This window comes from Antedon bifida, chromosome 8, assembly GCF_963402885.1.
Source record: "Antedon bifida chromosome 8, ecAntBifi1.1, whole genome shotgun sequence".
NCBI lineage: Eukaryota > Metazoa > Echinodermata > Crinoidea > Comatulida > Antedonidae > Antedon > Antedon bifida.
The window spans coordinates 3,958,591-3,975,212 of NC_136233.1; the positions used below are offsets into that span (position 1 = coordinate 3,958,591).

Genomic DNA, 16,622 nt, shown 5'->3' on the forward strand with positions numbered 1-16,622 from the left:
GGGCAGCCGCAATGAATGATGGGAATGGTTATACTAATTGCTCATACTGCGCAAATGCGGAAGAGAAATTCCCCGCGAAATTGAAAGAAAATAAAGGAAAACATAAAAAGGATCCGACCGGAGTAAATAAACATTTCTTGCTTTTGAAACAACTCATCATCTAGCTTATATATAGCACTGTTTTAGATAAGATGTACTGTAAATGTATGAGTAATAGAGGATAAGGCCTGTCCGCCTAGCTGCTACTATCCTCTATACTCTAGCTAGCTAGGTTAGGCATATATAGGCCTATACAAACTACTAATCTATCTAGAATTCTAGCTAGGCTAGTAGAGGGGCTACTAGAGCCTAGTACTACTAGCTAGGCCTACATCATTAGGCCTAGTTAGACTAGTTGAATGTTAGTATAAACCGGGGGGCTTTTTTAGCCTAGCAGTGGCCTAATTTTAACTAATAATAGATAATAATTTTAGTGAGTGTATACTATATATACTAGCCTAACTAGTGTTACTGTTTTTCTTTCTCAAAATTGATTTTGAATCAAACGTAGATTACCACTACCAGTATAAATAATAGCTGACATGGATGTCTCCGATGTAGAGTTCCAAGCTGTAGAAGAACTCATTAGTGTAGTGCCTAATTTTTCACATGATAAACTGTACCTAATTAGTGGTGAAATCGGGCCGTTTAACCCTGGTCTGCCTGTTAATGTACCGCTGTGGATGGCGATGAATCTAAAACAACGAAGAAAGTGTAGAATACAAGCACCAGAATGGATGGACATAGGTAGGTGTCCTAACTGACCACCGCCGACATCCATTAGACAGTGTATACCACTATCAGAAAACACCCCTATTTGGGGCAATTCGTTCAACCTAAATTCGTTTTAATTGTCAATAACTAATTATCTAACTCAATTTAATTAGTAAACAGGATTCCATCAGGTGGTTAAAATCAGTACTGAAAGTACGAACCAACTTTATATACTATCAAGTAAACATTCTAGAAATAATGCGCGATTTACCGAATTTTGCCCTTACGTAAATTTATATATATATGATGTTCATACTACAAGCCCTCCATTACCAGTTGTTGGAGTCTAATTGTACAGTGCCATGGTTAGGCCTATTTACCATAACTCTCACTTTTGTCCCCAGTTGGAAAAGGGCACTTCAGCAAAAAGGCTACAGGCTTGAGTACCATTAATACTACAAACATCAATTAATATTTATTTTATTGTTTTCTTTGTAGAAAAACTTGAACAACATAAACAAGAAGAAAAAGATTCTGCAGTGTTTCAAGCAATGCCAAACCCACATTATATGGAAATCACTAAAATATTACTTATTCAGTATGTCCATTTTATTAAAATATTTAATGGCTAACTTGAAAATGCAAATTGGTTACACAATATTATTACCGCACAAAGATCACCTATAATTCATCAAAGTGACAAAATAAATTCTGGTCACTGTATTTATTGTTGTACTGAAAAAAGTTTTCAAATTTTGTTGCTGAATATGCCATTTTGATATTCCATCCATAATAGTTATTCACTTTGAACAAAAACATTATTTACCTGAAAAACTGTAATTTAAATTTAAAAAATAGTCAAATTGGCTGCCAGCCAATGGGTTTTTTATTTTTTAATTTAACTGTTTGTCTTTTTATAAGTGTACACATTTTTTTTTGCAAAATCTGATTTATTAATCTTAATTAATTTTGTTGTGTTTTTGGAGGACAATGCATCTTTAATTATCATTATTTCATACTTTTTGTAGTGCGGCTGATGATATTCCCAATGCTGATGAAGTTCATACTCTTGTGAAGGATGTATGGGATCTGAGAGCAGCTAAGTTACGGCACAGTATTGACACATTTGTAGCAGAGCAACAAACACATGCTAGTGTAGGTATTACCCACGATATTTGATTGGATAATCTCATATCACATGCCGTTCAATATTAGTTATATTGCACTCCATGATAACATTTCTATTAAATGGTTCTATTACATGTCTGCCATTTGTAAACATTAGTTCCATCTACACTACATGGTAAAATAGAGCTGCAAACAAAAGCTAGTGTAGGTATTACCCACAATATTCGATTGGTTAATCTTGTGTCATATACCGTTCATTATTAGTTCTATTGCACTCCATGATAACATTTCTATTAAATGGTTCTATTACATGTCTGCCATTTGTAATCATTAGAGGCTAGTGCCATCTATAACTTTAACTCTGCGGTGAAAATCGGAGCGATGCCTTTTTTTTTTAATGCCCTAGTCTTTCGTCTAGCTTTTGACATTGATTAAAGAGAGAAACAGCGGATTCATTCAAAATTTGTTTTTGTTTTGTAGTTGTTGAGTTGTTGAATGAGGATAATATTCTATTAAACTAAGCGCTGCCTTCTTAAATGGAACAGTCCAACTGTCAATTCAAAACATTATTTGTATAAATAATAAAATAAAAATTATATGTATCTGCCATGGATTATTACCAATTTTCTTTATTGGCAGCTTGACAATTTATCACTTATGGAGATTAACACCATCAGACCATTCCTTACACAAGCTCTTGACCACATGCACACGTTGCTCGCCAACACACAAGGTGGACACTGACCAGTACATATCACCAATATGAACACTGACCAGTATATATTACTAAGGTGGACACTGACCAGTACACATCAATGTGAACACTGACCAATATATATTACTAAGGTGGAAAATGACCAGTACACATTACCAATGTGAAAACTGACCAGTATGCATTACCAATGTGGACACTGACCAGTACACATTTATACCAACAATGTGGACACTGACCAGTACATGTTGCAAACAAGGTGGACACTGACCAGTACACGTTTCCAACAAGGTGGACACTGAACAATGGATATTTTCCTAATACTGTATAATTTGTTTGATTTAGAGGGAGAAACAACTTTTTCCAACCCACCATGGCAGGTGGGGTAGAAAGTGGGGTTTTATCAAGCATCATTTTTATCAAATAAATTGTTTTTGGTGGCATAAATGTCTTCGATTTAAAGTCTGTTATATTAGTACTGTATTATTGTTAGTAAAAATGTTATTGAAGTACAGTACAACAATAGTTTTTAATGAATGAATGGTGCAGCTAGTTAGAAAGGTGCACTCTGGTTTTATTGCTAAATAAAGGACAATCTACACCCTAGGGCAAGTACCCAATTGGACAAGTACCCCCTTAGACAAGTACACCCTAGAGCAAGTACCACATTGGAAAACTACACTCTAGGGCAAGTACCCAATTGGACAAGTACCCACTTAGAAATCTACACCCTAAGGCAAGTACCACATTGGAAAACTACACCCTAGGGCAAGTACTCCATTGGACAACTACACCCTAGGGCAAGTGCCCAATTGGTGAACTACACCCTAGGGCAAGTACTCCATTGGACAACTACACCCTAGGGCAAGTGCCCAATTGGTGAACTACACCCTAGGGCAAGTACTCCATTGGACAACTACACCCTAGGGCAAGTGCCCAATTGGTGAACTACACCCTAGGGCAAGTGCCCAATTGGTGAACTACACCCTAGGGCAAGTACTCCATTGGATAAATACACCCTAGGACAAGTTCCTCTAGTTGGAGTCCTAGAGGGGTCATAGAAACCTTTAGTAAGCAATACAATTCTGGCTATGTTTGTTACAAGTGCTATGATATACACAATGTCACTAGATACAGCATACATTTTCAATTCTTTTTATTCCATTGTGAGCACCCGTTTAGTGCTGTGCAAAAAAGTGAACACAACTTTGAACATAATTTTACAACAAGTTGGATGAAAGTTGTACAGCATGATAGCACTCATAATCGAGTGGCAAGTGGACAAAATAAAAGGCGTTATCCGTTTTTCAACTACAGATTCTAAACAGTGCGATATTACACCGATTTATCACTACACGATCACATTTACAAACAAAAATTAGATACAACATTTACATCAAATTCAAGGAAATTATTTGTACAAAATTTATATCTGAACAACTTATTTTCAAGTACTATTGAAAAATAATTTTAAGCTAAAATGACTTAAATCCAAGAACATCAGTATTGATAAATTAACTGCACTTTTATGTTTATATAATTCCGTGAACTGAGTCTTTTTTAAATACCAAGAATAATTTTAAACTGAAAAATAAAAATTGCCAATGTCTATTTTACAAAAGGGGAACATCTTAAACTTCCCTAAAATAAATATAAATTAATCAATATATTCATATTAAATTGTACAACATATATAAAGCTGAAGATACTTCAAATTTTGACTCGGCAACCTTTTCTGATTGGTCAACAGTCATAACAATCATTGATTGGTCATAATTATTATATTGCTATTTTTAAAGGGAAGGGATACTGTAAATTATTTTTCTTAAAAAACTGTTAATCATGTTATAACAGTATAAATACTGAATTTCTTTTGCAATGTATTTAACTATATAATTGGTATTACAGTAGAACCCCTCCTAGTAAGAGGAAACCCCTATTAAGGGGACACTCCTATTAAGGGGACACACCTATTAAGGGGACACACCTATTAAGGGGACACACCTATTAAGGGGACACTCCTATTAAGGGGACACTCCTATTAAGGGGACATTCCTATTAAGAGGACACTCCTATTAAGGGGACACTCCTATTAAGGGGAAACCCCTATTAAGGGGACACTCCTATTAAGGGGACACTCCTATTAAGGGGACACTTTCTTAGGTCCTGAGTGTATCTACTTAATAGGGATTCTACTGTAACAAGGACGTGTTATCAATTGGTATTAGATATAGGACAATTTCAAGAGATTCTTTTGATCAACAAAAGAAAATAAATTCCATATTGGTACCAGTTGTGAGAACAAGGTAAACTTGTCTGCAAAAATGTACTGTTTTGCTGATATTTCAACACATACGTTTTGTAAATTTAAAATGTTTTATTTATATTTAGTATTCCGATTGATTAATGAGGTATTTTCTCAGGGGTTTTAAAACACAAAATGATGAAATCGTAGTACTTTTTAAAAAGTGATATTTACAAAATTACACAACAATATCTAACCCTGTTTAAGAGTATTAAAACCTACTTCTTAAGGACTGAATAAACGTTAATTCACCTTTTGAATAATTTAATTCAGATTTAATTTATATAGTTTAACTTGATTACATAGTTATTTATACAAATTCATTTAGCACACTTTATAAAGCAGATAATATTTATTAGATATTTTCCCTCAATTGATTGAGCCCTGAGTGAATTGTACCAACTACAAGTTTTACTAAGAAAGATTTCCACTTCTGTTTAGCACACAACGTATAAAACAAAATACATACATTTGTGAAAATATTTTTTTAAAGAGAACAAATATTACATTTAATTATTTACAAAAAGTAGAGTTAATTAAGTTTGGCGTTTGGGGTACTGTATATGAACCATGTCAATTTAAAATGAATAAACACATGGAAAGTTTAAATTGTTGGGCTCAATGTTGGGCGCGTATCAGGCACTTACGAAAATAATTGACGACATTCAATGACAACACAATATGCACCAATGGGATGATAAACAACCAAATAATTTTGAATGAGATTATATACTCATCAGGCCTGGTTATGTTTCCAAGCTTGTAACCTAAAATTTAAGTGAATTAACAGGAATCCAAAATATTGTTGTTGACCAATAACTATAAGTATCTAGTCAATTCTCAGTACTATATCTATAATGTGTTCAGTCAAATTCTGTAATACAGTGTCACACGTGAAATGCCACAACCCTAACCTAACATTGTATTACAGAATTTGATTATGGCACTGTACATATGTGGAAATACAATACAGAGAATCTGGTGTAAGACCAAACAATAAATCACAAAAGCTTGAAAGTTCATTCAGTCCATAGCTAGCTTCTCTACCTAAAATTGTTTCACTAAACTGTATAAAAGAGGAAGGTATATGTCTGTGCCTGGGCAGACAATAAATAAAATGGTAGAACTTCTCAAATGAATTTTTTAAGATTCAGATTTACAATTGATCAAAAAAACATGAGAAGAACATGAAGAAAAATAAAAGAATTAATGTGATCATGATTAGTGTGATCATGATGAGTGTGATCATGATTAGTGTGATCATGATTAGTGTGATCATGATTAGTGTGATCATGATGAGTGTGATCATGATTAGTGTGATCATGATTAGTGTGATCATGATTTTTGTGATCATGATTATTGTGATCATGATAATGATGATACAGTCCTCACTTTACTACCTGAGGTTATATAAATTGGGGTTTTTTCATACCCTTTGGGTTAAAAATAAATATTAACATTACACAATATTTCTGATTTACATAGATTGTTCAAACACTAAACTGTACAATACCAGATAAGAAATAATAGTGTATATAACTTGTTATAATGATGTGTACTTATAACACTATTGGCCTTAACAGCTTCAATTGCATCTAAAACGAAACCACACACTGGATAAAAAACTGGGAACGAACTCTTATACAAATAAATTACCAAATGCTGTGTAGAGTACTACAGTGTAATTTGTTGCAACTTCTTTTAAACTTATGAATACAAATGAAAGACGAAACATACGCGAAAGCATTCACAATCTTGACCCATAATAATCAGTTGTAATACCCACAATCCCTCCCTATCCTCGACCTAGAGTATTTATAATTCCATGTAAATACTGTAGTCAAAATATTTATCAATTTGGTCCATGAATAAAAAATTGATAAATTAAAGTTTAACACAGTCATAATTTAAATTATTATCTCAATGTTTATATTAAGTTTTTTTTTATTAACAAGATTTAATTTTTATAACTTGGCGTGATCAAATATAGTTCCTCAATTTACAGACAACAAAGATGTGTATGTCCATACAACAAGTTTAACACAATTCCATAAAAATATTATCACTGATATTTATTAGTTCAGCTGCGAGGGTCTGCGCATTCCCTGGTAGATCGTTTCAACTGGTGTAACTCTTGTAATTGTCTATACTGATCTCTTTCAAGTCTTCGATGCTCTCCCTCGACATCCTACATAAAATAAAATTAAACATGATAAATTCACAGATTTATGTAAAATGCACTGTATGTGATAAAGATACTTTTACGCAGTCAGCTGCAACTGACTGAATTCTGTTTGTGAGCAGTTCTTTCTTTCTTTCATTCTTTCTCTCAATTTTAAAAACTTCATCAATAATAAAAATCATTGAGTGTGTAAAGCTTAGGATTAAAGGTCACAAAACTCAGACAGGGTTCAGGTTCTATGGAACATGCATCTCTAATTATTTAAAACATAAAACATTTGTCTTAGCATCTCTTCTCGGCTTCGAGAGATGGGATTAAAGGGAAAATTGAATGTTACGAATGTACATTGGATTTTGTTCAGCATCCAAAAAAATGTTTCATATTTGTGGCAAAAGTAGCTATATCTGCCTTACCTGTTTTTTAGATTGGACTTGCCCTGCTATTTTAATTAGCTCCGAGTTTTGTGCTTGTAATTTAGAAATCTGTTCATGCAAAACAGCTTTTTCCATATTGTGTTCTAAAAAAAGTAAACATACCATATTGTTTCAAATAATATATAATATTTATTGATTACATTTGTAAAACATATTGTGTATTCCTTATGTTTAATATTATATGAATAAATCATCAAGTTTAAAAACTAAATTTGCCAACTGCAGACTTTTGCAAAACATATTTTTTGCAGTTTGCTGAAGTTTCCCAAAGTTTGTCAACATTAGAAAACTTTTCTTGGCCAATGCCAAATGTTTGCCAGTGTAGACTAGGCTTTAGGATATACTGTAGGCCTACCATTCACATGTTTCCTGTAGGCCTCCATCAGCACTTCCAACCCTGGCCATTTAAAGCCAGGATCCTCACTTCTACTGCACTCTTGCTCCTGGTCCTTTTTAAACGTTGTTTCAGCAGACGACGCAGATTGTTGTGAAGAAAGGTTGATCACAGTTTCCCGCCTTTTTGTCTTCGGAGACTCTGCTCTAGGATGATAAACTACCGAATTCTGGCCTGCAAAATGAGTTACTTAGATATTTAATGTGTAAAGACGGTCATTTATTGAAGTTACTGGATTCTAAAATCATTTTGCTTAAACCTTGCCAATAAAGGAACCTAATTGTGTGTGTATTTGAACAGGTCAACAAGGATCGATATCAAAGATCAGACATAAATCAACTTCATACAAAATTGCAGCTAATATAATTTTCTCTAGGTCAAGTGCATCATTGGAATACTGTACAAAATTCATTACTAAACAGCAAAATTCAAGTGTAGGATGAGCAGTGTCAGTTCCTATATGACCTAAGCAGGGTCACTTTATAGGGCGTGAACAGTGTCTAGACTACTTGACTGGGTATGCTTAGGCCTATGATGTACATCCAAGCTTTTAAAGGAAGTAAATGAATGTTTTGTATTTAGTAGTAGATATATTTCCACTTTGAACTCTGACCCTCAGAAACCTCCATTACAGTTATACATCTACTATTCAATTATTTTGATATTTGTTTGAATTATTATTTACCTGACTTTTGATTAGCAAGTGACTCCTGGGTTGTCCTTAATACAGATTGGTGAAATTCTTGCACAAATTGTTCGGCCAAAGTCTTTGGTTTTGTTGATGAAATTGAGGGCGAGTGTCTAAACATATCTGGACCATACTTTAACGTCGCCCTAGGCTCAGGATCATACTGTTCTTTCTTAATGTCTCGCATGATATTGTTCGATTTGTGTCGCATAGAAGGAATAATTTTATCGTGCAACATTTTGCCATGTTGGTATTGATTGCTTAAACCATTGTCATCTTTGTTATCTCTTGGTGGCGCTATTTGTAGAAGAGGGCTGGGGTTTGATAAAACTGGACTTGCTGTGGAATGAGGTGGACTTGAAGTGGGTCCGTCACTTTCACATTCATGTTTGTTTGATTGCACTGGTTGTGTAGCATCAGCTGCTACTGAAAAAAATATTTAAAAAATACAATGATGAGGTCTGTGGAAAAGTAAGTACTGACAACAGCAACATTGACAAACTCCCAAACCTGGATACGAGATACAGGAAATACGAACAGCTACACTGCAGATAATGTGTGTTGATGTAAGCCATGGAAAGCTGGAATAGATTACCTACTATAGAAACTGTGCATATAGTCAATATTTGGTGTAGTGCTATCGGCACAGTAGACCATTTGTGATATTCATTGTTTCCTATTGCTAAAGTAAACCATGCACCTAATACCTTATTTTCTATCGGTAAGGTTGTATGTGTTCCCTAATTATGTGGATGGTTATCAAGGCAATATCAACAGTAATACTACAAATAATGTTAGAATTGGGAATTTATAAACGTACATTATATTTAATTTGTTTATATTCAACAAGACTGTCGAGCAAGTCAGTTGGGAAAATAAATATTAATACCTGTAATATTCTGATCGGTTTTCTTTTGAGAAACATCTACATTATTATTCTGTTCCTTCGCCTTTAGTTCATTTTCTCTTCTCTTGGCCCTGTATGCTAAAATTATCGCTTGTTCTTTATCCATTGCTAAAAAAAATAAAAATACAAATCTAGAACTTTTTTTAAAATTCTTTTTTAAAGTAAATTTATAATGAACATGCTATCTTTTTATATAAAATTATAAAGCAGAAAATATATAAAATTATAACTGTACATTCAATCATAATCATGTACTAATACTATACATGACAATAGAATATAAATTATATAAGATTTACTGCAATACAATAAAAACGTTGTTAAGAAGAAATACCCTAGCTGAAGACAATACGAAATTAAGAATGATAGAATGCAAGTGGACACGATTTGAAAGGACGCGCAGTTGTAATGATACGTCAACAAGATCACGAATAAACTCCCTTGTGGTGTTGAATCAAATGTCGATGATGTATGCGGATGACAGATGATTGACATTTCACCACACCCTTTCTGCATAACCTCAATAATACCACATTGTGCTACATTAATATTTGCCTTTTATGTACAGTATTACAAAAAACAATCATTAAATAATAATCCATACAGCGCATTTATTGAAATATGTATATATATTTTAGAAGTTGTTTTACATTGGTATTCCATGCTAATTAATAGGTCAGTAGAATTCTTTCTAAAAATATTACTATTCACATTGTCTTTTGACCAAAGATAAATGAAAACAAATGGAAATTGTGTGAAAATCAAGGCAGAGGAAAACGAGAGAAACGTGTCACTCTATCCCAGTAATTCAAGGACAAGTGTCTTCATTTTGTTTACGCTTCCTGGAATACATGTTGGATGTATACCTACACTATTGATACCAACTGTTGTTTTTTCAGGGTAGCAGCTACACACTTTGTTAAGTCTACACCTAGCAGACATTACCAACGTTTTGGTTTGCCACTGTGTTTTGTTGCTGTCTACTATTTTGTTCATCTGCAGGATCACAGGCCTACAAAGGCTGTTCGGCAAATCAGTTTGTCTGAAAGGTGCGTGGCCAAATTTATGCTAAGTTTGTAGAAGTTTGACCACTGGTCACACAGCAAACATTTGGGAACTAAACTAAAGTTTCCTAGCATAGACTATGGAGAGAAACTTATCACAAGGAACATTTTTTTCTAACCATCCAACTGTCAGGTGTGATCCAGAATAGAATAATAACCAATAACCACAAACTAACCTTTCCTTCTTTCAGGTACAACTACTTCTAGCGACAAACCACCAAAGAAGTGACATTTGCTCCTGTAGTCTGGTTGACATTCAAATTCAGATGTCGTGATCGGTAGTGGAGATGGCAACTCTCCTTTTGGCTCTTCCATTTTAAGAGATTTTGCTGGTGGTAGGCAATCTTCTTGTAGCATTATCCGTCTTTTTAAGCGTTTTTGTGATTTAAGTGCTAAAAATAGAATAGTATAAAAATGTCCCAAAATCGCATGAACAAGAAAACTAGGTCATTGTGAACTACATATTTTTATTTTCAACTTTATCTCCATAACCCTTTTATCTCCATACTCTTAAAAGTTTAATATATGCATCCTTACTATTTATTTGCAAAATCCTATTCTACTCTTCAAATAAATGTATATAATGCACTGTATACAGTACCTTCTTTCTTTCTTTGTGTTACAAGTCCAACCGTTGAAAATAAATTCATTTTGTCTTTTGACCTATCCAACGGAAAGCACGACTTGGTAGATATTTTTTCCATTTTCATTCGGTATCGTTCCTTCTTTTCCTCCACATCTTCCTCACTATCTGATTCACTGTCACTTGTAAAATAAATTCCAATTTGTCTCGACTTTTGCCGTTTCTTTTCTTCCAAATCTAATTTACTTAAAACATTATTTTCAGGTATCATCCACGAACGCGTGAAATTATTAACAGGCTGTGGTACAAATTCATTGTTTCTTTGTTTACGGTAATCATATGGGTAGTCTGTAGCGTTCGGTCGCTCTGGTTTATAAGAATGCCTTACTTTATCAGCTGGTGCGCTGGTTCTATCAGAATCCGAGTTGTGCAAGTGAGGGCTACGTGATAAACTATCATGGTTATTTTGCACACGTTTATTTGAAAGTGTGGTTGGTTCAATGCTGTTTGGCGGTAACCTGTCATATTCATATTGATTAGCCACCTGATGCAGATGATTTACAGTCCTACGATCGTATAATTTTTGTCGTAAAAGTTCTTCCTGGTTCGATTTGCTAGGTGATATCAGAGGTGGTGGCTTAGAGCTTGGTATATCAACTCTAAGAACCTTTCGCATATGTTCTGAATTACTTTTTTCTCTTTCACGTTCACGTTCGCGTTCTCTTTCAAGCCTACAAGATTAAAAAAACATGTTCTCATATTACCGTAATACACAAATAAATGTTGTTCCCTTTTGATTGATTTGTAGAATTATAAAAACGTTAAAGATGTATTGTCCCTTTGACCAATTCCAAAAAAAAATTTTTTTTTTAATTTCGAAAAAAAGTGGGTCATTTTGAAGTATCATAATAGTTATTAACTTTCACCAAAAATTAGTAAAAAAAACAATTATTTAACCGAAATACAGACATTTTTTTGTTCAAAAAATAACTTTGACTTCCAGTCAAAGTTTTCGATCAAAACATATCTCATAATGCAACGCGCTTGTTTGGCTACTCTGTATGCATAATCATAAAATTTCCTCGCGATCTGTGTGAAAACACCTTCTCAACCGCGACGAGTTGTAAACAATCCTAATTAGCATCATGTATAATGCATACTCCTGGTTTGAAATCTTTGTTTACTTTCGCTTGTGATGATTTTCCAGACGAAATGTAATCAAATTAATTTACCTGTTAATTACGTAAACTTGTTTTTTTCGGCTCGAATTTTCGACCTCAAGTGAATACCTTTAATATTACTTTGATATGGCCAATTTAAATTTAGAATTTTTTTTTTTCATTTTTTGTGTTTCAAGGGACAATACATCTTTAATATAAAGACAAAATAAATCTTCATATTAATCATATTCAGTGGTCTAAATCAAATTATTTCTAAATTAGTAACTTATCTGATATTTATAAATATTGCTTTTGACATTATCATAAATATCTTGACAACTTTCAAGGTTGATAATTACGTGAGTACTAACTAACACTGCTTTCATAATATATAAAAAAAACCACTCATTTGATCTACAGTTATAGTTCATAGGATATGTTGCACTTTTGTAGTTCTGATCTTCATTTCTCATCATTCTATAACCGTTAATGTTCCCTATGTTACATATTAGGTAACCAATTACCCTAGTTAATGTTTTTATATTATGATGTTCCCGGTAGAGCGACACCGAGATCATTAATATCACATATTGTATGATTACTATACCTCATTTGACTATGTTTATGATTACTTTACTGTACATTTATATAGAAATGTCAATTGACTTTATTTTTTCATAATGCAGTCTTCATATTTAAAAAACAAAAGAGCAAAGGACAAAGAATTTTAGGTTAAAAACAAATTGAAATAACTTATATTCTCAAAAAATTATCAGAAAATATTTGCTCAAAATTTATTTTCCAGCAGGGAAGATTTCAAAAGAAGGACAAAAATGACGGAATGGATGACACTGCAGCGGTGAATGTGTTCTAAAAGTGTAACATCTAGTCTAGAGAAATGAATGGGCTGCCAAATCTTAGAGTTTTAAATATATCAAAAATATATAGAGGATATGATATTTACAAAAGTGTGTGAATATTTGGTGTATCTTATGATTTTTTAATTGATAAGGATTTAATACTAGAATGTTTATTTCATTTGGCTATAACCTAATCGGAAAAAAATCAATGAAAAGCTGAACAGTAGTTTTCCGATTCATCAGACAGCTTGATAACTTTTTAAGAAGTTGTTTTTATTAAGTGCTATGTAGTTTGTGATAGTTTTTACAAGAACTGTTGCTAGTTTTATCGAATATTTTGCTACTTATAGCTATTTAAATACCCTTGGCATTTGACCATGTGTGGACAAATTGTCGATAGTGGTCTAATGTTGAAAATTGTCCCCTGGACGCTATCTGATTCATTGCATCTGTTCCAAACAGGTTCACACAGGAAAACTATCGTTAACCCTTCCAGACCTACTGCTCTCCGCGTGCTGTGACTTTCAATTTGGACACTTAAATCGCGTGTCGACAGATTCGTACAAATAAAATCTTTTATTTCAATAATAGACTTCGGTCCTAGTTGCTGTGGGTTGTGATCTGGTATGGGTGTTGGGTGATAAGAAATGATTACCAAACTTGAAGGAAGACAGTAGTAAAAAATAATAGATTGTATAGCTATATGAGTAAAGGTCTATGAGTACGTTAGGTTTATATACTTGGAAAGAAATCACACAAAGATTGCTTGATTAATTTCCAGAATATTGAAGTTTTTCATACGCATCGAACAGCAACTAACTTGCCAATTACAGGGTGTATACAGTCTCATTTGAGGCTTAGGGAGTGGAGTTGAACGAGTAAAAATTCTGGCACTAGGTCATGATTGAACTTTGGACCTTAGGATTGGAAGGCAAGCACGTTAACCACTAATCCTACAGCTCCACTGTATTTTAGCACATATCCAAACATCAGATATAATCCTAGTATTGCTTTAGGATTCGAACCAGGTAACTGGAATATCACTCAGCTTCAGTGCTGTTAGCCAGCATACTACTATAACAAGTATTCCTGTGCATACCTTTTTGCCATATGTCGTTCTTGTCGTAGCAGATGCTCACGCATTGTCCTTTCTTCAGAATTACGATGTTCACTTTTTGAAGAAGACTGAAAAATAAAAAGAAAACATTATTGAGAATTGGCATGTTATAAAAAAATATAATCTCTAGCTTATAACCGTAAAAAAATGTAAATCTTGTTATTGTTTTTTAGTGGACATTGTTTTTAAGTGGACATCGTGCTAGTACTGTACTCAATTGACACCTGCCACAATATTTCACAAAGACATTCTATCAGTTATTGTGAAATTAATATTTGATACTACAAATATGTTGACTTCTGTACATAATTCTGTTTATAGTTAATTGTATAAGAAACACGTACTGACATCTTCCATGACTCATGTGCTAGGTAGGGATTAAATACATACGGCTCAAGGTTTCCAATCTGGAGCTACACCAAAAAGGGGAAAAAATGGGAATCCTACTATAAATTTTGACTGGTTTGCGAGAACTGTGTTTAGCTCCATGCTTTTTCTGCCTCTGGTCATACTAACCTTCAGAATGTTATTGATAAACATATTAAATGTTTCCACATTCATAATTTTAACAAATCAAGCTAACTTTTATGTGATATTTAAAATAATTTTATTTTTATTATTTTTTTTTTAACTTTAAGAATATTGAAAGTTTCTGTTGCAATTCTTATGCTATAATTGATATGATTTAATTACTAATACTATAGTCCAGTATACAAAATAATTAATGTCTATGAATTGAATGATGAGCATGTTTCAACAAATGACAATATCCACCCCATTCAACGAATACAACAACATTTATTTATTACACATCTACTGTTTCAGAGTAGATTTTTATTGAATTACTTCATACTTCCAAGCCATGTCCATTATGAATCAATGTCCAAGGCTAGGCCATGCAATATTTAGGCCTACCGCTTGGCACAAAAATTAATTTTATTTTACAAAAAACTGGTCATTGAAATGGGAGAAAATGATACGAAATAGCCTACATAGGGCGACTAATTGTACACTGTAAAACCTGAATAATCTTAAAATAGTGTTAATTTGCTACCTTAAGACAATTTTGGTTGTTGGACAGATTCCAGTTTTGACTGTATATACGTAAAAAATACATTATTCTAACAAAAATGAAATTGCTTTTATGAGAAGAAGGTCCTAGTGTAAGGGTAGGCGCTCATCAGTCAAGGGTGACAAGGATCATTCACCATCTGTTTAGAAAGGAAATTAGTTGAGCCTTTATCTGCGGGTGAAGTGTATTGGGATATGGCTGTTATAGTGTCTACTACATCTACACGTCAATTTTGTCAATGTTGCAAAGGTAAAACGAATAAAACAAAAAAACATGAATAACGTTAAAAGTGTTTTAAATTAAGTAGGTGAAAGAATATATATCCAGAATTGTGATGCAAGTTTTATGTACTAAACGGCCTTGCCCATATAATACTAATTACTCAAGTGGAGGAATAAGATTGTTTTATATTTTTAATTAAAATGATGATTGATGATAGTTAAGATGGGTTTCAGTATAATACTATAGATACGAGCAGCCAGTTTATCTACACAGTACTAGACTGAAGGCTGAGTTTTACCTCTACCTGAGGTGTTTCCAATCGAAAAGTCCACCCTTGTCGTTTAACTTACTTCTTGCGACATAATTGAATTCCTATAATGTGGTGATACGCTATGACCTTCAGTGACCTCTTTCCTGTAATCAGTTGGTTTACTCGACCACTTCTCTTCTTTGATTCTGTGATGTTGGTGCGCCATGTGCACATTCATGTCCGAGTTGTGATGCGAAACACGATGGTGATTGTGATGGTTAGAATGAGATTCTTTAAGATGAGCTGGTGGCGGCTCTGTATTGCAAAAAACACAAAATAAGTTATTGAAATATATTATTAGCAATAAACCAACTGAACCGTAGCAATTACCAAACCAAATAAATACAGATGTGAGTAAAGGCCAACTCAGACAGCGTTGTATGACTAGGCCTGACGAGCGGACTCTTCGGTGGAGAAGTTCTACTTGAAAACTACGACTGGTCTATCTAAAGGCAACTTGTCATATTGGGATTCGACGCATCAAGACATTTCTTCAGGCCTCGTCGTATGAGTCTGTCTGAGTTGGCATAACATATTATAATATGGTCATCTCTAGTTGCACACTAATTAATTAACTGAATCATTTAGTAGCTCATAGTCTGGTTTTGGTACTGAAGAAACAATAATGCTTGGTAATAACCAGTCCAGATTATGAGCTGCAACCTAAAGTATTGGTAGGCATACTAACAAGATTATGACCTCTTTGTACTAAACCAGTCTAGATCTGGTAT

General features: G+C 33.5%; 2 protein-coding genes across 7 annotated transcripts in view; one reads left to right on the forward strand and one right to left on the reverse strand.

Moving 5' to 3' along the window:
• Positions 1 to 19: 19 nt before the first annotated feature.
• LOC144850870 (DNA replication complex GINS protein PSF2-like) lies at positions 20 to 3,053 on the forward strand. Of its 2 annotated transcripts, none has more exons than XM_078708363.1 (5): positions 20 to 122; positions 551 to 786; positions 1,252 to 1,351; positions 1,782 to 1,908; positions 2,521 to 3,053. In XM_078708363.1, the coding sequence occupies exons 2-5, from the start codon at positions 582 to 584 to the stop codon at positions 2,623 to 2,625; spliced, it is 537 nt and encodes a 178-aa protein (XP_078564489.1). In that variant the 5' UTR covers positions 20 to 122; positions 551 to 581; the 3' UTR covers positions 2,626 to 3,053. The 2 variants fall into 2 exon arrangements, with proteins under 2 accessions (XP_078564489.1, XP_078564488.1); XM_078708362.1 differs by lacking the exon at positions 20 to 122 and adding an exon at positions 130 to 204.
• Positions 3,054 to 3,905: 852 nt separating this feature from the next.
• The window catches only part of LOC144850801 (uncharacterized), a 162,783-nt gene continuing 150,066 nt past the window's right edge, over positions 3,906 to 16,622 (reverse strand). For 4 of the 5 annotated variants that reach the window (XM_078708248.1, XM_078708247.1, XM_078708245.1 and 1 more), the window contains 9 exons: positions 15,932 to 16,146; positions 14,270 to 14,355; positions 11,169 to 11,881; positions 10,744 to 10,959; positions 9,486 to 9,611; positions 8,594 to 9,022; positions 7,870 to 8,082; positions 7,494 to 7,597; positions 3,906 to 7,086 (listed from right to left, as the gene is read on the reverse strand). In XM_078708248.1, the coding sequence (XP_078564374.1) occupies positions 6,979 to 7,086; positions 7,494 to 7,597; positions 7,870 to 8,082; positions 8,594 to 9,022; positions 9,486 to 9,611; positions 10,744 to 10,959; positions 11,169 to 11,881; positions 14,270 to 14,355; positions 15,932 to 16,146 (2,210 nt within the window). In that variant the 3' untranslated portion in view covers positions 3,906 to 6,978. The remainder of the gene's footprint in view (positions 7,087 to 7,493; positions 7,598 to 7,869; positions 8,083 to 8,593; positions 9,023 to 9,485; positions 9,612 to 10,743; positions 10,960 to 11,168; positions 11,882 to 14,269; positions 14,356 to 15,931; positions 16,147 to 16,622) is intronic. The other variant, XM_078708246.1, reaches the window with a different exon arrangement.